The sequence below is a fragment of the Terrapene carolina genome, unplaced genomic scaffold, assembly GCF_002925995.2.
Source record: "Terrapene carolina triunguis isolate 2854851 unplaced genomic scaffold, T_m_triunguis-2.0 Scaffold66, whole genome shotgun sequence".
In the NCBI taxonomy this organism is placed as follows: Eukaryota; Metazoa; Chordata; order Testudines; family Emydidae; genus Terrapene; species Terrapene triunguis.
The window spans coordinates 48,408,927-48,431,837 of NW_020664417.1; the positions used below are offsets into that span (position 1 = coordinate 48,408,927).

At 43.3% G+C, this 22,911-nt stretch overlaps 1 protein-coding gene across 2 annotated transcripts in view; it reads left to right on the forward strand.

The window, feature by feature from the left end:
• The window catches only part of MTUS1 (microtubule associated scaffold protein 1), a 198,791-nt gene that overhangs the window by 155,681 nt on the left and 20,199 nt on the right, over window positions 1-22,911 (forward strand). The window contains exons 1-2 of one of the 2 annotated variants that reach the window (XM_024193405.2): window positions 4,436-4,646; window positions 5,699-5,765. In XM_024193405.2, the coding sequence (XP_024049173.1) occupies window positions 4,593-4,646; window positions 5,699-5,765 (121 nt within the window). In that variant the 5' untranslated portion in view covers window positions 4,436-4,592. Of the gene's footprint in view, window positions 1-4,435; window positions 4,647-5,698; window positions 5,766-22,911 lie in introns of those variants that run through there. The other variant, XM_026647908.2, reaches the window with a different exon arrangement.

Genomic DNA, 22,911 nt, shown 5'->3' on the forward strand with positions numbered 1-22,911 from the left:
TTCCCTCAGCACCTAGCTATTACATTTAATACTAAGCTATATGACAGAGGTGGTAAGCCTAGTTACTGTTTAATGTATCTACCTAAGAAGCTTGCATTTTAAGTATTGCATTCAGATTTTACAAAAGCCTGGACAGAAACTAGAAGGAGCCCTGATTTTTCTACATCTGGAAACAAATGTTTAGTGTCTTTGTTTTCCTTGAAGGTTTTGTAACTAACAAGGAAATTCTTTAAAGAATCAGAAAAACTCTTTGACAATTATCTAACTTAAATTGTCTTTAAATGCCTATGTCTGTTGTTTTCAGTTTATATACAGACTTTAAAAAAAAACTTCTATTCTATTTTACAGTGAGTCTAGTGATGATAAATGTATGAAGAGGCTTTGGTAGAGTTCAACAACCATGGCTGTAGTACTACTTAATTTTCTGCTTTTGTGCTCTTAAAATTTTCATTTTCCATAAATCTTTCTATGGGAAAATCTAATTATTTGTCTTCAGTGTAACTAACATGCAACAATTCAGCTAATGTTGGCAGCTGTGAATTTTAAACAGGCTATTTGAATTTGGATGTGTTGGTAACTGGTAAAGCCCAAATTTACCATTATGCTAGGCACTGTTTGAATGATAAACCCAGTGCTGGCTTTTAGCAAGTGGACAGTACAGGGTGGATTTGTACCCAAGCAGATTATGTGCCCAACTTCCACTCAAAATCAATGGGAATTAGGTGCCTAGCTCAATTAGGTGCTTTTGAAAATCTAACATATATAACCAGAGCAGGCATACGCTGGGCAGATTAGGGCCCTGGAAGTTCAGTATGGGTACACAGAACGCCCTTTGTGGAGACCTGATATTCTAGGAGGTGAGCAGGCCTTGGCTAGTCTGCCCCGAAAAACTGTTAGCAAGGGAGAATGCTGCTTACCCATATGGCTGACCTAGAAGTGCTCACTCTCCCTTTCATTCAGCGCCATCAGTCAGTCCCATGGAACTTGGAGGGAAGACAGAGTCTTGGCTGACTGGCTGCTTTGCCCTGTGGCATTGCTGACAGAAGCATACTCAGGCTCTGCTCACCTTTCAGATGGCACACAGGTCTCACGAGTTTCCTGCCTCTAACCATCCAGGAATTGCTTCTCCCTGTGACCAATGCTGATTCCCAGGCCTTGTCTATACTTAAAATTTATATTGGCATAGCTATGTTGGTGTGAAAAAATCCTATCCCTGGCTGACATAACTATGCCAGTAAAAATGTTAAGTGTCGAGTAGCTTAGCTATGCCAACAAGAGCGCTCTTCTGTCAGCAAACATCATTTAGGGTATGTCTACACATAAACCACTATGGTGGTGCAGCTGCATCACTGGAGCACTTTAGTGAAGACACTACCTACACCAACTGGAGGGGTTCTCCCTTTGGCATAGGTACTCTACCTCCCTGAGAGGTGGTAGCTAGGTTGACAGGGAAATTCTCCTGTTGATCTAGCATTGGATCCCCAGGGTTAGGTTGGTTTAACTACATCACTCAGGGGTGTGGATTTTTCACACCACTGAGTGACACATTTGTACCAACCTAATTTCCTAGTGTAGAGAGGGTTGCCAACCCTCCAGGATTGGCCTGGAGTCTCTGGGAATTGGCATCATTCTCCCGATGACTACTGAAAGCAATCCGGGAGATTTTAATAGGATATTTTTAAAAAGGACATTACATAATGTTGGAAGGAAAAAAAATCTCCCAGAATAGCATCAGTCAGAGTTGGCAACCCGAAGTGTAGACCAGGCCTCAGAGAGGTGGTGGTCCTACACCAAACAGGAAAAACTCCTGTTGGTGTATGCTGTGTCTACCACTAGGAGGCTATGCCAGCACAGCTCTGCAGTGTAGACATAATCTTACATAATGTAAAGGCAAAGGGTGCAAAGCATTGCTTAGAAATATTCAGAGCTGGCTGGACTCAGGTCTGGTCTACACTCTGGTCTGGTCTACATTATAGACCTATATTGGTATAACTATGTTGCTTGAGTGTGAAAAATCCACACCCCTGAACAACACAGTTATACCAACCTAACCCCCGGAGTAGACAGCGCTATGTTGGCGGGAGCTTCTCCCGCTGACATAACTACCGCCTCTTGGGCAGATGGATTAATATGCTGATTGGAGAACGCTCTCCCCTCAGTTTAGAGCATCTTCATTAAAGTGCTAAAGCAGCACAGCTGCATCAGTGCAGATGTACCAATGCAGCATTTTAAGTGTAGATCTGCCCTCAGTCTCTTTGGGAAGCTGGGGAAAGAAAAAACTGCCAGGTTGGAGATGGAGTCAAATAGCACCAGTAAAGGGAGAAGAAAGGGAAGTAACACCAAGAAAAGGACCGAGAGAGCTTGGAGACCAATGGAGGTAAAAAGGAAAAACATTGGTGGAGAAAGTAGCCGGAAAGAAAAATTGGGTAGTAACACAAGTAGGGTTAAAGAGGGTTAACTAAGAATTGGAGTGAAGTTTTACAAATGAGACGTTTGTAACATTGGAGGCAGGGAGGAGGAAAAACAAACACTGAAAGATAAAACAAACCACAGAACAAATATATGCAAGTATAAATTTAATTTAGTAGAGAACAAGGATCCTGAAGGTGGCTATCGAAAACTGCGTCAAGATAATGAAACAGAAAAGGGAAAACAAAATATAAGACTAAGTCTTAGTTTGCATAGTTCAACAAATGATAGTAAATAGTACTTAACTGTGTACACAGCACTACAGTGAAATCTATTTAGATAATAAAAACTCTGCAGTATTCACTATTTCATTGTCAGATCTGTAGTGGGCACTGATGTTACAGTGCTATGACTCATCCTTTCCTCACACTCTTTTCCTGAGAAAAACTGCATCCTGGTAAATTCCCTTGAACAAGTATGAAATTCTAATACCCTAAAGAGCAACTTATGGCTGTGGTTTAGTCTTGATTGGGAGAAAGTGTTCGTTCAAGTTAGAAAACCCTTCCTAATGCTTATTAATAGGAGGCTACAACAGTCATCTAACAAGCCTTTGAATATGTTAGCATGATTCTTAATCGGCATTAAGAGGAGTCTTCAATTATTGAGTTAAGATAACTTGATTGAGCTAAAATGACAGCGTTGCACCTTTTTTGCCTTTAAGATAGGTCATATGAATATACATATGCTGTGCCAGTCTGCTCAGTACATAATCTCTCTAAATTTAAGGCCAGCCCTATAGTTCAGGATCATATATAGGTGTCCTTCACTTGATTTAAACTAGACAGGAGCAGACTTCTTCAGCAACACTTTTACCCTCTCCCTCTAGGCTCAATGTAATAACCTCACTTTATTTTCCATTTGTATCAAAAGAGAATGTGTTTTAAGGCAACTTCTAACCTTCATATGCTAATTTTTTTTTTATTATATTGTTATAATACAGGCAAATGAATCTGAAGAGAATGTGTAGGTAGGTCTTTATATGAAGCATAGTCAGTGAAGGACTTGCTTGAAAAGTCCAAATGTTACACTGTATGAGTTGACAATTTTTGGAAAAACAGTCACTCTTTACTCACGAACAAACTAGGCATTACAGCTGTGATATCAAACTAGGAGATGGCTGAAATGTTGCACTTAATGCTAAACGAATGGCTACCTAACTAATGGCTACATCTAACTCCTTTGGGCTTTAATTGTCTTTAGGAGCAGTGTCTCATAGTTTCCCTTACTCTTCAGTGAGTGAAGGAATTGAGATTTGGAAGGAATATTTGCCACCTCCTTTATTCTCCTCTAATTAAGTAATCTGATAAGTGGGTTTCTTATCAAGAGCCCGAAACTAATTTGCAGTAGGACTAAATAGGGGAGAAATAAATGTATTCTAAAGGTGGGGTTTTCTGTGAGCACTACTCCACCCCTTGGCTCTAAGCATGGCAGTGTTAATGTTTGAATTTAACTACCATAGATGTTTGTGTAGTTGCTACTCCAAAAAAAAAAATCTGAATGGTTTTGTACAACTGTATTATGTTTCTAATATAGTACAGGTGAGAGCAAAGGAGACAATGTTCATAGTGAGGCTTTTTGCAAGTGATGGGTTCATTAGAAATGCAAGTTTGGGTACTCATTATGTTAAACTTAGTGTTTACATTGCATTCTCACTGGTGCATAATTTTGTTTCTCTATCCGGGTCTCAGGTCAATTATTTTTGTGCATACAAATTTAAGTGAAAGCCTGGTATATCTAGTTCAGAAAGCTAAAAATACACCCCCATTATCCATGGAGAAGGTCAGATTTTCCTTTACTGTACCAGCTGATATTTGAGTAAGTGGCAATCGATCAGTCTAATGTCTGCTTCTCATTTTTCATAAATGAAGGGCTGTGGCTTTAAGTAATCACTGGCTGCTTGTGCCAAGTGCAGAAGCTGCAATATCTGCCTCTGGTGGGAGAGAGCAGTACAAGAAGTACGGTAACCTGCAAAGCTTGAAGTAAGGCTGAAGCAAGGTCCAATGGAGCCCTTCCTAGTAGTGTCTTATATCTAGCTAGACCAGTTTGGTTTGTGGTGTTGCCAGTACCACCTGTATACCCTGTTACATGTGCAGGGGGGAAAGTGGAGAGACAGAAGCTGGAAAATGGGCTGCACTAGCAGCAAAATGTGCCTCTATTCTCAATGTGCTGCAACAAGGGTAATTAGTATTTGTTTTATAGTGCTTTCCTGGAAGAATGTCAGGGAATTTCAGCAGTGGCTGACTGCAGGGAAGGTGACATGGCTCCAGCAGCAAGCAATTCCTGACTGGAAAGCCTGAATCTTATGATCTCTGCAACATTATGCTCTCCACAGCAGTGGTTGCGTCTGGAGGATTCTGTTCATGAAGTGAACATTGAGCTGTGAAATACCTTTAATGTAGTTATGCTATGTATGCTGTGGGTTGTCCTTCTTGAATCTGATTCTTAGACTCTGTTCTATGCAGCAGCTAGTTTCAGGGTTTTTGGCGGTCTTTCAGTTGTGGGCAGAATATAAGGGGCAAAAGAGGTAGTTTCCCCCTCCCCCCGGCTTTTAAGTTGAATAACAAGCTGATTCTTGCTTTAAAAAGCTCTAGTCTTCCTGAATGCCAAGACTATTTTCTATATTTTTATATATATTCTTTCTATTCTAATCTGTTTTTTAAAGCTAGATGTTAAATCTGAGTATTTTAGCAGTCATTGAACGTATAAAATCTATTAATGAAAAAATGGCGATAGTTTAGAAGTGAGCTTTACCTTTCCTTCATAGAAGATTGAGCTTCTAGCAAAGTTTAGCTTTGTTTACATTCAGCACAAAGTACATATGCTGACTAGATCTTAGCATAAATATTTAAGTTTGTGTTTGAAAGAGGCGTGTATCATATGTCCTATGCATGCATTAGTTGAAACATTGTGGGTCAATATACAGTTACACCCATGAGGGGGAAAAAATCCTAAATACTATCATTTAATTGCTGCAAACTAAGATTTAATTGGATTGTTAACTTGGGAAAACTAGGGAGGCTGTTTAAAGAATAACTTCCATAACAGCTAAGGAACATCTGTGTGTTTGTAACAGCAAAGCTGTTACCCTAAATGATTCATTTCTTGGCTTCTCCCTCTTGCCTTTTGTTTTCCTACAGATAATGTGAGTTAATTATTGGAAGGTGCTCTATTCAAAACACTAGTAACCAAATGTGTTTTTCTTCTTTTTTTTTTTTTTTTTTTTTTACAGAGGGAGGAAGCACTAAAACAGCATAAAGAGCTATCTCAAGAATTCCTCAACCTTAGAGGAGAGCTGGGTAAGAAGTTATTTTCCCAATTTTAGGGGGGAGGGGAGGAAATGTGGCAAGAGTTGTTTTGTAAAGACAGATGTCATGGTATTGTAACAGAAGTCATTAATTCCCTGGCTGAATTCTGTTCAAATGCTTAAACGCTGCATTACTCTGGAGTCTTGACAGCATGACCCCGGGTTCACTGAATTCCTGGCGCTGATCTGACTAAGCCTGCAGGGCCTCCTCAGGAAGCATGTATCTGATGACCAAAACGTTCACTTTCCAAAGAGGGGAGGATGTCTTACAGTATGCATATTCCTGTTTGTTACCTAAATTATTTGTAAATTATTTCTAAAGACACTTTCTAGCAAAAGTCCATTAAAACTAAAATGTGCCATATAAATCTATTATATTTTCTCTTACTGGCTTGTGGGCAAATGAGTGTAAAATTAATAGAAGGAAATGCCATAAATCTCATGAGATTAAATGCTTGAGAACTCATCTTCGTGGACAGCTAGAATATTGAAAATGAACTCTAATGTGCAAGGGATAGTTTTGCCAACTTTGAAGTTGCATTTAACTGTGTTTAACGGTGACGTCAGTTTGTTTTGCCTTGATCTTAAAGTGATGTTTTGCTCAGAGATTTGTTTGAAATGAAAATGTAACTGCAGTTGAGGCAAATGAAGCTAATGCTTATACAGTATCAGCACATTTTTGTTGTGATAACCTACGACCGTAGCATTCTGAAAGCACAAATCACCTCTGTGTGTCTGTTTCAGATACAGCATCATCATTATTGAAAAGTTGGAAAGTAATGTGAAAATAGGACCCGAAAGTTGTAAATAGTCTGTCAAAGTTAACACTGTGTATAGCTCTCCTTATTTGCAGCAACAACATTAATTGAAGCCTTATTTTCCAGTAGTGACTGATAGGATAGGCATTTGTTGGCAGCTACCAACCAACCGAGTTAAGAGCTTAGCTTTCCTTGGGCCCTTTACTCTCTCCAACCATTAACTGTCAGGAAATGGCTTCCCCATCTGTCACAACTGCTTATATCTAACTTACAGTTTTAAAAAATGTAATTAAGCTTTCTGCAACAGTGTGTCTTCAGTGTTATACACAATTGAGCAAGTGCTTTCTTTGCTGCCCTTTACTTTTATTACTTATACTGAATTAATTCTGTAGTGTAGATCAGGGCTTAATAATGAATAATCCCCACCCATGAGCGACATTGTTTTATACCGACCTAACTGCCAGTAGACAGTGCTATGTTGGCAGTAGGTGGATTAACTAAGCCGACAGGAGAGTGCTCTTGGAACATCTTCACTAAAGCACTTCAGCAGCACAGCTGCCTGGGTGCAGTGTTAAGTGTAGACCTGCCTTTAGGGTACTCTTCACACAACTTCATCAGCTAGGTGCTGCAGAGTCAAAGGTGCAATAGAGTACACTGGGGTTGCACACTTCATAGTTTGTCTGCCAAGCTTACTGCACACATCATGGGTTCCATGCATTCCTTAAGCTCTTTGTGTGCCATCTTCCTGTCCCCCTCTTTCAGAGACTTCCTGAAACTTCCCCACCCATTCCCTCATGCTAGAGGCTCTGGGGGCCTCCATATCAGGATGCCCTATTCTCCCCATGCCAAGGCCTGTGTGCATGCCACCATTCTGCATTTTGTCTTCACCAATGCATGCCCCCATACCTCTTTCTATCTGGGAGCGTCATCCGGGGTGTCATCTGAGAGGATGAGCAGGAATATTGTTATGCTCAAAGATGTTAATGGGTGCATCAACCAGTTTGATCTATAGACAATTGCAAAGGAGCTTGACGCTGTGGCTGTGTTAATTAGATGGGAGGGGCTCTGTGTCCCCCATTTTCCCTCTTTTTGTTCTGATTTTCTCCATAATTAATATGTCTCTAACCATTGAAGCCTAGAATTTTCCCTGAAATTTTGAAATTGATCAGATGTGGTAGACCGAAAGATGCCTTTGAATTGAATGTAAGGTCTGTGCAATCTTGGCCAATAAATGCCAGAAATTTTAACTTCAAATTTCCTTTTTCATCTTTTGCATGAAATTTGATATAAAATGGCAAACTTTAATAGGTTCTCACAATATAGAATTGTCAACATGTGTCTTTAGCCTTCCTACTGCTTAGTATGGAAATAGATTTCTTCCACCTTAGGGAGGTTATGGACAGGGCCAGCTCCAGCGTAGCAAGCAGGTGCCTGGGGCGGCCAATGAAGAGGGGGGGCGGCACATCCGGCCGTTTGGCAGCAATTCGGCGGCGGGGCCGTCACTTCCTCTCGGAGCAAAGGACCAGCCGCCAAATTGCCACTGTAGAATGAACCGGCGGTAGAGCTGCCGCCAATTGCGGCTTTTTGGGGGGCGGGGGCTGCTTGGGGCGGCAAAAACGCTAGAGCCGGCCCTGGTTATGGAATCTCCATCATTGGAGGTTTTTAAGAATGGGTTAGACAATCTTTACCTGTCAGGGATGGTCTAGATAATATTAAGTCCTCTTGAGGTCCCTCCCAGTCCTACACTTCTAAGATTCATGAACACTAAAGAGCCCTATTCCCAAAATAAGGCTATGTCTACACTAGAAATGCTACAGTGGCACAGCTGTAGCTGTGCCGCTGTGGTACAGACACTTAATACGGTGACAGAAGGGGTTTGTCCATCGCTGTAGTAAATCCACCTCTCTGAGAGGTGGTAACTGGGTTGATAAACAAATTCTTTGTCGGTGTCTACACTGGGGTAGGGTGACCAGATGTCCCGATTTTATAGGGACAGTCCCGATTTTTGGGTCTCTTTCTCATATAGGCTCCTATTACCCCCACCTCCTCCCCCCGTTCCAATTTTTCACATTTGCTGTCTGGTTACCCTACACTGGGGGTTAGGTCAGCTTAACTACATTGCACAGGGTGTGAAATTTTTCACAGTCCTGAGCGATGTAGTTAAGCCAACCTACCTTTGTCACGTAGACCAGCCCTTGAGAAACTCTTAATACTGGAGTTTTAGCTTTGTACAAACAAGTCTCTTGACATGACACATCAGTTTTTGAGAGAAGTTAAGACAGACTATCAGATAAACTTACAGGAAAGAAAACCCATCTCTCACTCTGCCCTTCCATTCACATACCTTTTCAGCCTCCTTTCCTCTTCACATTTATTTGCCTACTGACCTAGTTAAGAGAATTTCTTTAATTATCATAGCTCTTTATTAGGGATGGTAAAACCTAGTTTGGAAAAGTGGGTTGGGAGGACAAAACTAGCCTGTATTTTGTTTTGTTTTGCCAATCACCGTTTTAAAAAAAAAAAAAAAAAAAACTTATGTAGTTGTCTCCTTCTCAAATGACTCTTCCCATAGGCTCTAGCTGCCTCCCCTATGACTACTAATAGTCTGAGTCTCTAGCTGGGAAGACTGACTTCAGATCTCATTCTCAAGTACTCCTTTTAGATAGGTACATGGGTGGCAGCTTTGTAGAAATTTTGGTGGTGCCCAGAACCCGCCCCCCCAAACTCCGCCCCCTCAACCTGCCTAAGGCTCTGGGAGGGGGGTTGGGGGGGGGTTGGAGGTCTGGGGTGCAGGTCCTGGGCTGGGGATTAGGGTGCAGGAGGGGTGCAGGTTCTGGGATGGAGTTTGGGTGCTGGGTGCAGGCTCTGGGCTGCGGCAGGGGGTGGGTGTGCAGGAGGGGGTGAAGGATGCAGGCTCTGAGATGGAGTTTGGGGGTGGGAGGCGGTGCAAAGGGAGGGGGTGCAGGCTTTGGGAGGGAGTTTGAGGGCAGGAGGGGGTGTGTGAGAAGGGGGAGGGGTTGCACGCTCTGAGAGGGAGTTTGGGGATAGGAGGGGGTGCAGGGGTGAGGGCTGTGGGTCTGAGGATGAGGGGTTCATGATGCAGGAGGGGGCTCAGGGCTGGGGCAGAGGATTAAGGTGCGGGGGGATGACAGCTCTGGCTGAGGATGAGGGGTTCACAATGCAGGAGGGAGCTCAGGGCTGGGGCAGAGGAATAGAGTGCAGGGGGATGAGGGCTTTGGCTGGGGATGAGGGGTTTGGGGCGTTGAAGAGGCTCAGGGCTAGGGCAGAAGGGCAGGGTAAGGGCAGCCTGCCTTGCCATTAATGGATGGGGAGTACTAGGACCCTGGGGCAGCAGACAGCAGTTGCTGGTAGGAGCAGGGCTCCGCGTAGGCATGTGTTACATCGGCAGCACAAGCAGGCACGGGAGAGGTGTGCGCTGCTTTCTTTCGGGCAGGGACACGGGGTGGGGGGGGGAAAGACCCGCGGGGGAGGTGGCAGGTGGAGGCCGGGACCTGCTCCAGACAGGGACACGGCGGGGCGGGGGGGAGACCCGCGGGGGCCGGGGCCCGCTCCAGGCAGGGCCGGGGGAGAGACCCAGCTCCAAATATTGCTGGAGCTGGGCCCCCAGCCCTGAATATTGCTGGAGCTCGGGCACCACAAAAGAATATAACCCATCGCCTATGGATGGGTAGTGATCGGAAAACTTCAGATACTAGTCATCTTGATGTATAATGTTATAGGGGATTGTTAAACATTCTTTCCCACATAAATGTTGTTTCTTCGGTACTCCATCCCCCTACCAATTATGGGAGTGCTACACTAGGGCATCATTCCATTACTCTTACTCATTGTGGTCTTAAAGTGAGATCCAAAATGTTAACTTCCATGAAGTATCAGAACTGCAGGTTCTATTTGATTCACTTACCTTTGGAAGATGCCTGTCATGGGGTGCACCACTCACCGCTGGGCTGGCGCTGCCTCCTGATCACTTTGGAGATTAGATCAAAGCCGACGCCACCATCTGCAGTTTGCACACCATTGCTCTGACTTGCCATCTGCAGCCCCTCTCTTAGCCTCAGGAACCACCGCATCCTCTTCATGACTCAGCCCTCCGGCTAGGTCGCTCTGTTTCTCCCCCATTCCAGATGCAGGAGGTATCACTGTGCAATAGTCCAGCCACTTCCTCAGTGATGAGTGGGGCCCACCCATTACTCTGGGTCCCAGACCAGGGACCCTGTAGATGGCAGCCTCCTGCTGGGCCTCTTTAAGTTCCTTCAATGCTGCTACAATTCCCTGGGCTGTTTCCCACAGCCCCAACACCTCCTTTGCCCTCACCTCCGGGCACTCAGCTACCCAGTCACAACAGCCAGTCAGAAGCTCCCTCTTGCTCCTCCAGTCCCTACCAACAGCTTTTCTGTCCAAGGTGCTACCTTCCTGCAGCATATTAGGAACACAGTCCTCACTCCTTGGGCTCCCTGCAGCAACCCTCTCTGCTCTGCTCTGCTCTGCAGCTTCTCTTAATGGGCCTGCTGGCCCCAGATTGGCTGTTCCCTGCAGCCCTTCTCTAATTAACTGACTGCGCTCCATGGAGCCTCACTGTGCCGCTTGGAGGACTCACCTCCACTGCTCCTTCCTGGGGATAGGATATGGTAGGACCCCGGGGCCTCCCTTAACCCCTTCCACTTCTGGGTAGGGTGGATACTACATCACAGTGGCTAAATCTTACTTTCAGCAAAGCATACCTTAATGCAACTTCCTGAATTAAAAAGTGAAAAAGTGACTCTATACACCCTGCAGGTTTCAGAAATCAACCCCCCCCCCCCCCGCCCAGCATGTGAAAGGGAAAGAATTTAAAACCTACATGGGAAAACTAGCACGACATTCAAAGTCTTCTGGCTTTTAACAGGCTTTGTTTGAGAAAGTCAGGACCCAGCACTTGTGGATGAGGTGTATGAGCAACACTCGTAAGATATTATGGTCAACTAACACTAACAGCAGTAGTAGTAGAAAGCTGATTTGTTCAGTAGATAGAGCTGAACTACACTAAGACTCACTTAAGCTGCTTTAAGGTAAGTATTCGAAGTTCTGATATGCAGGATGCTACAAGCACAGTTTAGAACTAGAAAGCCAAAGAGAGTCTGATAGATTCTCAATTTTGGACATTGATGTGATCATTATGGACATATGTTCAAAGTGATAGTTGTAAGCACACTTTTCGTTAATACATTTTTTAAAATGTTCATGGTTTGAGGGCCTAGTAGCTTAAATTTGGCAGTGTAGAAGAACCAACAGATAGCAGTTTCATGTGGTATGTGCACTTTGTGTTGTCTTGTCTTAGACAGCTGTCATCTTACACAAACAACTAAAAACTCCTGCAGCACACATTCAACAAAACTTTGAGCCTTAAATTTCCTTCTTTAAAACTTAATTTACCTTTAGCCTGTTTACTTGTCTTATAATAACAAATTAATCTTGCTGCGAGCTTGTTAAGCAAGCTGCCATATTCTAGATTGTCCTGTATCTCTTTTTTCTAGGGTAACTTCAGCTTAATTAAGGTATGCAGGTGGTGATACTCATGATACTAAGAGGCAACTTTTCCTGTAACTACTGTGTTGGTAGATGGAACATCACATGCTTTCATATAGGGGATGGTTGTCGTACATATCTTTTTTTCCTTTTATGCAATTTTAGCAGTTAAATATGTTTCTGGATATGTGGTAATGGAGATTGAGCCTAGGATTTTCAAAGGAGTAGTAATTCAAAGGAATTTGGGTACTAAGTCAGCCTCCTTTTGAAAATCACAGCCTGAAAACCTAAACACTGAAACTTAAAATGTAGATCTCTTCATTCCAAGGGCCCAGGTTAGTCATATTAAGCTAGTTATATCACTTTTCTTTTTTTCAATACACAAGCTAAGGGTGCAAGCTAACTTTTCTTCACCTGTAATACAAGATATATTGGAACAAGATATAACAAATAAACAATCTTACATGGGTTAATCTGCCTCTGAAATATGCAGCTCTCCTGCAAATACAAAAGATATATCTTCACTTATTCTTCTGTCTGTAACTGAATAAGACCTCCTCCACTGCAATACTCCTCCAAAATAGCATGGGATAACCTGACTCAGCATTATCATTGGCCCTTTGAAAGCTGCAACTCAAGAACCCTTTGTGTCTGATGTGGAGGACTATTTGAATATTTCTTGCACAGTAAGAGGTGTTTACTAGAAATCTTGTCCTTCACAGTTACTCTATGGCAGTTTACTGTGTTCTCTTAGAATTCATATTTGCTAATTTGTCTGAACAAGTGACCTTTTAAAGTTGGGATAAAAAGGGCATTATTTTAGTGAAGGATTTAATGAATATGTTTTGATACTCAGGATAATGGTATACTCCTTGCAAAGGCACTTGTTAATGCAATTAATATTAACTTGATAAACTTTGCCATCAACTGAAAGGTCAAACCTTTGAAGGTATGTCTACAATTAGACACCTGCAACTAGCCTGTGCCAGCTGACTTAGGCTCATGGGGTTCAGGCTGCAGGACTGTTTGTTTAATTGCAGTGTAGATGTTCTGACGTCAGCTGCAGCCCAAGCTCTGGGAGCCTCCCACCTCACAGGGTTTTAGAGCCCAGACTCCAGCCTGGACATCTATTCTGCGATTAAACAGCAGCCTGAGCCCTGTGAGCCCAAGTCAGCTGGCATGGGCCAGCTGCAGGCTTTTAATTGCAGTGTAGACATACCCTAAGAATACAAAAGTAAATTCTAATCAAGTTCTGCAAAACAGTGTAGCAGATAGATAAAGCATTTATTTTCTCAATTGGTGGTTCACCAAGCACTTGCTAATGGTCCATAGAGAACTGCTTGGATGTATGGTGCTGTCTCCCTTTGCTGCCGGTTGCTACATTGCATGAAAAGAACATTAATTACTTTCCTAATATTTTCCTATGTAATTAATTGCTGTACTTGATTGCCTTGTGGAGCCCTCCCATTCACTGTCACATGAACCACCTCCCTTCCATTCACAATATCTCCTAAAATGGGTTATATGCTATTAAAGCTTGACAATCCCAGTCTGTTTTGTGACAGTAGATACAAATGTTATAATTAAACACACAGATCTTTCAGAATTCACAAAATCTTCAACTTGTGGGATTCTTTCTTGGTCAGATGAGGGCATTTTTAAAAACTATTTTGTTTGTGAAAAATGACTCACCCCCCCCCCCCAATCATTAGCTCCCCTTCTTAAAAAAAAATATTTCCCATAACTAACTTTAGTACTTTATTCCTTTTAATAAAAGGAGGGAATAAGACCAAGGAGTGTTCTGATAAAATCAAGTTAAAATGCATATAGGTACATGTAATACCTCTATGTTCAATTAAACAATGTATCCTTTTAAGCAACTTTCATTATATATGATTAAGGCTATGATTTAGTTATGGGTATTTTTAGTAAAAGTCATGGACAGGTCACGGGCAATAAACAAAAATTTACAGCCAGTGACCTGACCGTGACTTGTACTATATACCCCTGACTAAATCTTGGCAGGGGGAGGAGTGCTGTTCTGGGGGGTGGGCATGGGCCAGCGGCACCAACTGTTGGGGGCTGCCCACCCGCAGCTGCCCCCAGGACCACTGCTCAGGCAGTCCCCCGGGCCAGCTGCACCAGCTGTTGCTCAGGTGCTCCCTGGGGCCAGTTGTCCAGGGCTGCCCGAGCAGCGGCCGGTGCGTCTGGCCCCAGGGATGCTGCAGCAGCGCTGGTGTGGCTGGCTGTAGGGCCACCTGAGCGGTGGCCAGTGTGGCTGTCCCCGGGGCTGCCTGAGCAGCTGGTCCCTGCGGTCAGCTGCTTGAGCGGCCCTGGGGTCAGCTACACCGGCCAATGCAGAAGCCACAGAGGTCGCAGAAAGTCACAGAATCCGTGACTTCCATGACACATGAAGTCCTGTATATGATACCCAAAGTACATAATGGTACTTCTGAAACCATAACCACTGTGTTAACTTCAGTGCTCTTTTTATATTAACTCACATATAACACATGGACATTATCAGGGGATCTTAAACATCTTTATTAGCTGTTTCAATGAATGGAGATTTTTGCAATCTCTAATTTGCCAGGAGCTGCACACTGAGTTTTCCGTCTTTTCATCCCATATTATGCTTGGTGCACTCTTGACCAACTGCCACTGCCATTGTAATGCCTTGGGTAGAAGAGGGTAGAATATATGACCTCCTTTGAGGTTCTCTATTTACATGAGGTGTTCCAACACCTGCTCTTTGAACATAATCGCCCATGTATGCGGGCCAAGATGATTTTGGTCAACATGTCTAATCTCAGCTGGTCCAAGAGCAGCAAGAACATGTAACTCGGTGTTAATGTTCTGCTGCCAGTGTACAGTGGCAATTTAGCTTATTCAGCTAAAAGGGTGTTTTGTAGTGAACATCTGTATCATCACACTGGTTAACAAGAACTCAAAATGCAGTCTCCTTAGGCATTCCAGCCCTTGGCTCACCACCCAGACACTAGAATTTTTGATGAGCGGTTACTGAAAACCAGTTTCATCAGTTATAGGGTCCTTTTAATCTGAAGGGACCAGCCACCTAGCCAAGTCAATATATAACTCAGATCTTACCCAATGCCCACACATATGCCAATCCTAAAAACTATAGGTTTAATAATAAAAGAAAAGAAGAATTATAAATGGTTACTAGATCATATACATACAAGTGATTGCGAAGTCCTTAAATCAGGCTTGAAGCAGTGGGAATAAACTGCTAGCTTGCAAAAGTCTCTCTGGAATCACCCAAACAGATTGGGGGTCATCAGTCCTTGTTTAGAGCTTTTTTGTTAGTAATCCAGACCAGAGAAATGAAGCAGGAAATGAAGACTAAATGGAGATGTCTCAAGTGCCTTTTTATATCCTCAGCCATGTGCATGGAATATTACAGTCTCAAATAAAGCCCACAACCCAGATGCATGGAAAATTATTGGCGCAAGGTGAGTCCAGGGTCACATGAGAATATCATATACCCTTATATGCTTTGACTCACAGAGGCAGCCATTGTCCATATTCTTTCTGAGACATCTACAGGAAAGGCTTACTGGGAAGGATGAATTTCTTCAATGGCCCATTGTGAGCTGAGTGTCCTTAATTGACTATCAAAATAACTGTCTGGCCTTGATGTAAATTCTATTGGGGGCGGGGTGTTTACCCAGGAATACAACACATGTAAGATGCAAGTACATAGCCAATATTCATAATTTCAGATACAAAGATGATACTTGGATTTAGCTAGCATAATCGTATTTGATAGACCAACTTTTCCATTGACACCTTACATGATATGCTTTGTATAAGATTTATGGAAATTGTGTAACAGTGGTAACAGTGATATAGGTGGTTACCTTTCTTATACACAGCATCACACTCAGCTTGAGCAAAAAAGTAAAATTCATAGAAAGTATTAATTATGCTATAGGATTTTTTACCCAGTGGGGAAAAAATTGAGCACATCTGGATCCAGCACACTTGTGTGGGTCAGAGGAAGGCAGAAAGAAGTCTTCAGGTAAGACGCATTTCAGCATTAAATGTAAAAATAAACTTCAAAATAGCAACTAAATAGTACGTACAAATATGAAATTTCATATTAAGTACTTGCTGTTGTAATTTCCTCTCATTCCCATTAACAAACCTATTAAGATGTACCTAATTCACTATGCTAGTGTCTTGCTTTTGGTTACTGCCTGTTAAGGAGCTCTCTGAGCATCTATAAATCTGGCACAGTAGTGGATCCTCATGAGAATTAAGTAAACCAGTAAATGACCATAATTTCCTGAAGAAAATTATTTTTGGTTTCAGAGTCATAACATTGATAGCTTTTAGTCCTTAATTAATCAATGAGTTAATATACTTAAAACTGTGCTTATATTGGCTCTTACTGGGACCAGAAGAGAGGCTTGAAAAATATTTGCATGAAAACATCTATGACTTAGGCACAATAGCTGAGTAAGTTCAGTTATTATGGTATGCTATATATGGAGGGCAAATTTAGATTTTATAATGTGGGTATCCAGTACATAATTTGTAAGCATTTATTTAAATAATTTTCATTGAAAACATGAATTGAATCTCCGTGTAAGGAAGAAGAGTCATTGGCTTTCACAACAGCTTCTTAATGTAAAATCCATAATGGCTGCTGCAGATTATCTGATTCACTTTTCACCTCTAGTAAGCAATATTCATTTGGGAAGGGAACAATCCTGAAAACACTTCAGTGTGTAATGCTTAGTTGGAACCTTGGGATTGATATTCCAAGATAACATTTCTCAACCTTTTCAGGTTGCCAACACCTTAAATGAAGTACACTTTCACATCTCCCTTACATTTGCTATCAAAGAGCAAAACAAAAAAAAGTATCTATAATAAGCCTATATAATTTGGATGTGTTTAGAGAGGAGTTGGCAGAGAATGCTTACCCTTGAAAGGTATATGGGGGTGTAATATTTTCTTTGTTTTAGATTATAATCTCTTCAACGCCTTGTGACCTGCCTGGTTGCCTTTTGTGACTCAGAGAGCCATGACCCACTAATTTTGAAACACTGTTCAAAAACAGTAGCCATATCCCCAAGCTTGTACACCCCGTGGGATACAGCCGTGAGGAAGTATAGCAGAACCAATTCTTGCCAAAATCTGAAAAACATCCATAAGTAAACAGAATACGAGGCTCCTCATGCTCTTGAGCTTCATGCTTCCTTCCTTCCCAACTCCCTTCTTGGAAACAAGATGCCATGAATAAAGCCAAATAGTTTGTTTGCTTTCCAGTATTGCCAGTCCCAAACATTTAAAAATTCAAGAGTCAGGCCCTCAGTTATCCTAGAGGTGGAGCAGATGAGCTACTTTTGTCAGTGCTAGATTAAGAGGGTGGCTGAAGGGAGCCTGGCCCAGCCTGTCTCTTTGACCTCCTTCCCCACATAATGCCTCCGAGAGGGATAGGATACAGTGCTGGAGATGTGTACTGGATCTGGGTGGTGGGCAAGAAAAGCTTGCTGTGAACAATGGAGGTATGAGTGTTCCCCCCCCCCCCCCCCAAAAAAAGGCTGCAAGGGAAATGGGAAAATGTTAGGCAACCTAAGTATAGGGGTTGATACCAGCTCCCCTTATAATAATGGGTAGGGTGTGGGAAATTGTGGAGAGTGATTGGCACTCTTAAGTGGCAGAAAACATTAATGGATTTGTCTATCTGAAAAGTAAAGTATATTTTTACTTCTAGTTGCTAAATATAGTGTTCCCTATAATAACTGCTGTGTCTCAAAGGCTTAAAAAAATATTGCCTTAATGTTACAAATGAAATTGAATTGACTTAATGGATAAGTGGAAAGCACTTCCTTTCATCTCTGGGTTTTGTGGCATTTATCTACTGTTATATCTGTGCTCTGTGGATTTGTAACCATGCATAGTTCAATCTTTTATTGAATGTAATGTGTTAGCATGGTTGATGTATGGAACTGTGGTGGGAAGTGCTTTATGTTGGGGAGGGAAGGAGAGAGAAACAATGAAACAAAGTGAAATGCAGTGAAACATGACAATTGTGAAGCATGCACTTGTTCAGGCAGTGTACTTGATAAGGGGCTGTGAAGTGTAGGAAAAGCTCAAATGGGCATTTTTGTATTCATTTATTTTTAATGCTGAAGCTTGCTCTACCAAAAGAGAGCATCCTCCAGTTAATGAAAATGTATTCTTCAAATCTAACTTTAAACACAATTTGAATAAGCAAAACATTTGAGTTGAACAAACTTCTCCTAGAGCATCTGAATTAATAATTTTTTCTACGTCAGGCTGGGGAATTAATTGGCTCTTTTTCACAGTGTGCCTCTTATATTACTTTTGCCAGATAATATGCTGAAGAACTCTATACTTTTTGATCTTGTTTTAACATGGTAGGGAATAGGGCTGTGCAAACTAGCCCCAAACAATTTGAAGTCTTGCCCGTCTTGTTGGCAAACAACTTTAAATTTTTAAGAATTTACTAGTTTTAAAATTTTGATAAATTTCAATCAGTGGATTGCTTGAAACACTGTTTCATGTGCACTGTTCAATGCATTATTACCTTGGTTGATCACCTTGATCATATGGTACTTCTGTTCCTCTAAAATGGAGAAGGCATATTGTTGTTTCTCTCAAGACAACAGTCAGGGATTATACTGTGACTGAAAACATTGTAGCTTGGGAGAGGCTAGGCTTCACCTTTCTCATCCAATTAAAACAGGCAGTATCTGCCCTGGTCTATTCTACAAACTTATGTCCGTATAACTGCATTGCTCAGAGGTGTGGAAAATCCCTGCCCCTGAGTGACAGATCGACCTAACTCCCTGTGTAGGCATCGCTATATCAGCTGGAGGGCTTCTCCCATCAATATAGCTACCGCTTCTGGGGGTGGTGAAGTGCCGACGCTGATGGAAGAAGCTTTCCTGTCAGCAAAGATAGTGTTTTCACTAAGCGCTACACACTGCGCTGCTGTGAGTCCCCTTCTTCCAAGGTCACCTTACCTTCTACAGCACGCTTTGAGCAGAGGAAAAGTCCTGGAGTTCTTCAGGGAAAGAGCACCCAATCCCTTCCTCCTGCTGCTGCTGTTTTGGGGGTGGTTGCTCTACCTCCTGGTAAATGTTTCCTCTATCAAGGCCTCCAGCTCACACTTGTGAAGAGCCCAGTATTTTGAGGTGCCCACTCTATCCTCGTTGTTACCTGCCTTTCAGAGGAGTTGCATGGCTAAGGTCTCTACCCCCTCAGAAGTGAACACTTCTGTCAGGTATGTCAATTTTAGGATGGCTGCTGCACTGCTTCTGCCTGAAATTTATTTTTGTAAGGAACTCAATAAAATCCTAGACTTGTTTTCACAAAACCTATGTAAAGAAAACTTCACTCCTATGAAGGTTTGCAAAAAGCAAACACAAAAGATACATATATAGCAAATAGGTATTTGGTTTCTAAATCACTGCATTGTTGGCAAATAGCTGGGATAACAGTTGGGAACCTGTGGCAGTGAAAATGCAGCATGTGCCTAAACTCAAATCACATGCAACTCTCTGTGTGGTGTCCAGATTGATTTGTAGTCTTCTGTCATGTTTCTTGTTACTGACTAATATATGCCTATCTTGCCCACTTCTTCCCGCCCACAAACCTACACCCTCCTACTCTATTAAACAACTCTTGGACACTGGAAATAAAGTAAAGTTGCATTATGTGGGATCTGTATGGTATGCATCTCATTCATTCAAACATCTTCCACAAATGCACATTTGTGGATTATCTCAAATTTCAGTGTGAGCTCTTGGTCATCTGGTGACTATTATGGCACTTCCACTTCTCACTAATCACTTGTGTTCAAGAGTGAACTTCAGGATGTATTCACCATACCTTAGATTTTTTTCTGATTGCTCCTGTAGTGTCAAATCTGCAACCCTAGAAAATTATTATGACCTTAGTGTAACATTTACTAATGCAACTTTCAAAGGTTACTTTTTGTCATAGACATCCCGAACTCTAGTACTACGATCCTCTCTTAAATCCAAATTACAAACTGGCTGAACAGGAACTAATGTGGCTATTCACTAAAGGTGTGGGGGTTTTCTTTGACTTCCTCTGTTTTATTAAACAGTATGTATCATCCAAAATACTTGAGGTGGCAGTTTAAAACACCAAGTGTCCAAGGCAATGTATGGATGCTTTTGTTAATATGCAAGTGAAGACCGCTTCTTTACCTAAATAGAGACAAATGAATAATCAGGACCATTCAAATAATGAAGCTGGATGGGTGTTAAAAGTAATGGAAGAACCAAAACAATAGATCATTTGAAACACTTTGCTATGATGCTCTCAAATTAAATATTCCATGTTAGCGATGACTGCTTCACGGTTATATCTCTCACCACCATGCTATAAACAGAGATCAGAGTTCTGCGTGCAGCTGTACCAGTGATGTTATCCACTGGCTCTCTGCCTGATACTTTGTATTGTTTTAATGACAGTAACCATCACTACTTACCCTTCCCTCAAAATACATAACTATGCCAGGCAAATATATTCAGTGACTTGCAGCTGACATGATATGGACAAAAATTCAAATATTTAGCTTGGATTGCCAAAGGAAAAGGCTATTGTAACTTAGGAGGAATAAAGACAGATTTAAAAGAACCCTAATGCTGGTAAATGACAACTTTCTTCTTAAAGTAGCATGTGAAATCAGGATCAGCTGCAAGCAATAATCAGGAATTTTTGTCCATTTGGGGCAATTATGCAGTGTTGTAGCCATATCAGTCCCAGGATATTAGAGAGACAAGGTGGATGAGGTAGTATCTTTTAGTGGACCACTTCTGTTGATGAGAGAGACAAGATTTCAAGCTTACACAGAGAGCTTCTTCAGGTGAGTTTGTGGCAATGTCTGTCTGAAGGTAAAAAGCTCAGTTTAAAAATGAATTCTGATCAGCAACCATCCCAGGCAGATGAATGGAGTTGGCAAGCTGCTGAAGTCTTTTGAAGATAGGGCTAATTTATGTAAATACTCACTCTACACAACTGTTTGTTACATAATGTGGCTTCACTGATAGTTCACTTGCAGACGGGCAGCAGGTTTGTATTAATTTTTGGTGGTGCCCAGAACAGGTCCAAGTCCCGCCCCCCATCCCCTCCCCCACACACACACCTGCATCTCGGTGCACATAACAAAATTAATAGGGTGGGCCTGAGGGGTTTGGAGTGTGGGGGGGGGGCTCAGGACTGAGGCAGAGGGCTGGGGTGCAGGAGCTGGGGATGAAGGGTTTGGGTTAGGGTAGAGGGTTGGGGTGTGGGGGGATGAGGGCTCTGGCTGGGGGTGTGGATTCTGGGTTGGGGCTGGGGATGAGGGTTGTGGGAGGGGGCTCAGGGCTGGAGCAGAGGGTTGGAGTGCAGGGGGTGAGGGCTCTAGCTGGGAGTTTGGGGTGTAGGAGGGGCTCAGGGCTAGGGCAGAGAGTTGGGGTGTGTGGGGATGAGGGCTCTGGCTGGGCCTGGGGATGAGGGGTTTGAGTTGTGGGAGAGGCTCAGGGCTAGGGCAGAGGGTTGGGGTGAGGGCTGCGAGGTGGGGCCGGGGGTGAGAGGTTCACAGTGCAGGAGGAGGCTCAGGGTGGAGCAGAGGATTAGAGTGTGTGGGGGGGTGGGCTCTGGCTGGAGGTGCGGGCTCTGGGGTGGGGCTGGATATGAGGAGTTTGGGGTGCCAGCAGGCTGCCCCAGGGCTGGGGCCAGAGAGGAGGATTCCACAGTCTTCCCCCCCCCCGACAGCCCTCTCCCCACCAGCAGCAGTGAGCTATGGGGGAGGGACCCCCTTCTCCCCCTGGCAGCACACTCACCTGGCACTCACTGCACATGCTCCTAGGGACCGGGAAGGCCCCTCGCCTCCCCTGTGGTGGGGGGAGGGGAGGGCTGCCATCACATGTGCGTCTCCTCCCCTCCTCAGCCTGCCACCAGCACTGCTCCCTTTTGTAGCCGGCAGCGGCCGGCGAGGGAGTGCAGCGCGGAGTAGCAAGGCAGCTGCTTGCTGCCCAGGGCACAGGCAGGGACGCTCCTGGGGAGGCAGGTAGGGGTGGCAGGCAGGGCCAGAGGATGCTCCAGGGGAGACCTGGTTCTGAACATTGGTGGAGCCGGGCCCCCAGCCCACGCCCTGAATTTGCTGGAGCATGCATTGGCACCACGGGCCCATATAATTCACTGCCCCTGCTTGCAGAATTCCAAATGGATACAGTGCCTAAAATCAGAGTGCAAGTGTTAATCATTGTTACTTAACCTCCTTTGTTCTTGATGAATGAAAGGTAACTGTAAAGATGTAGGAATCTGACTGCTACAAAACTTCAAGGCATTCCGATTGTAATACTTAAGTAGTTGGGCCAGTAGTACACTTATAACCCCCATGCTACTCTTAGGGCAGGTCTACACTAACCCCCCAATTCGAACTAAGGTACGCAACTTCAGCTACGTGAATAACGTAGCTGAAGTTCGAAGTACCTTAGTTCGAACTTACCTCCGTCCAGACGCGGCAGGCAGGCTCCCCCGTCGACTTCGCGTACTCCTCTCGTCGAGCTGGAGTACCGCAGTCAACGGCGAGCACTTCCGGGTTCGACTTATCGTGTCCAGACAAGACGCGATAAGTCGAACCCAGAAGTTCGATTTGCTTGCCGCCGAACTACCGGGTAAGTGTAGACCTACCCTTACACACCCTGCCAAGAGCACAGATTTTTGGGGAAAGAAGGAATTTAAATCAAGTATACTTTCTGTACACTGTCACTTCAATTTCTTTTTCTGTGCTAAACTGTGTGTGTGTGTGTGTGTGTGTGTGTGTGTGTGTGTGTGTGT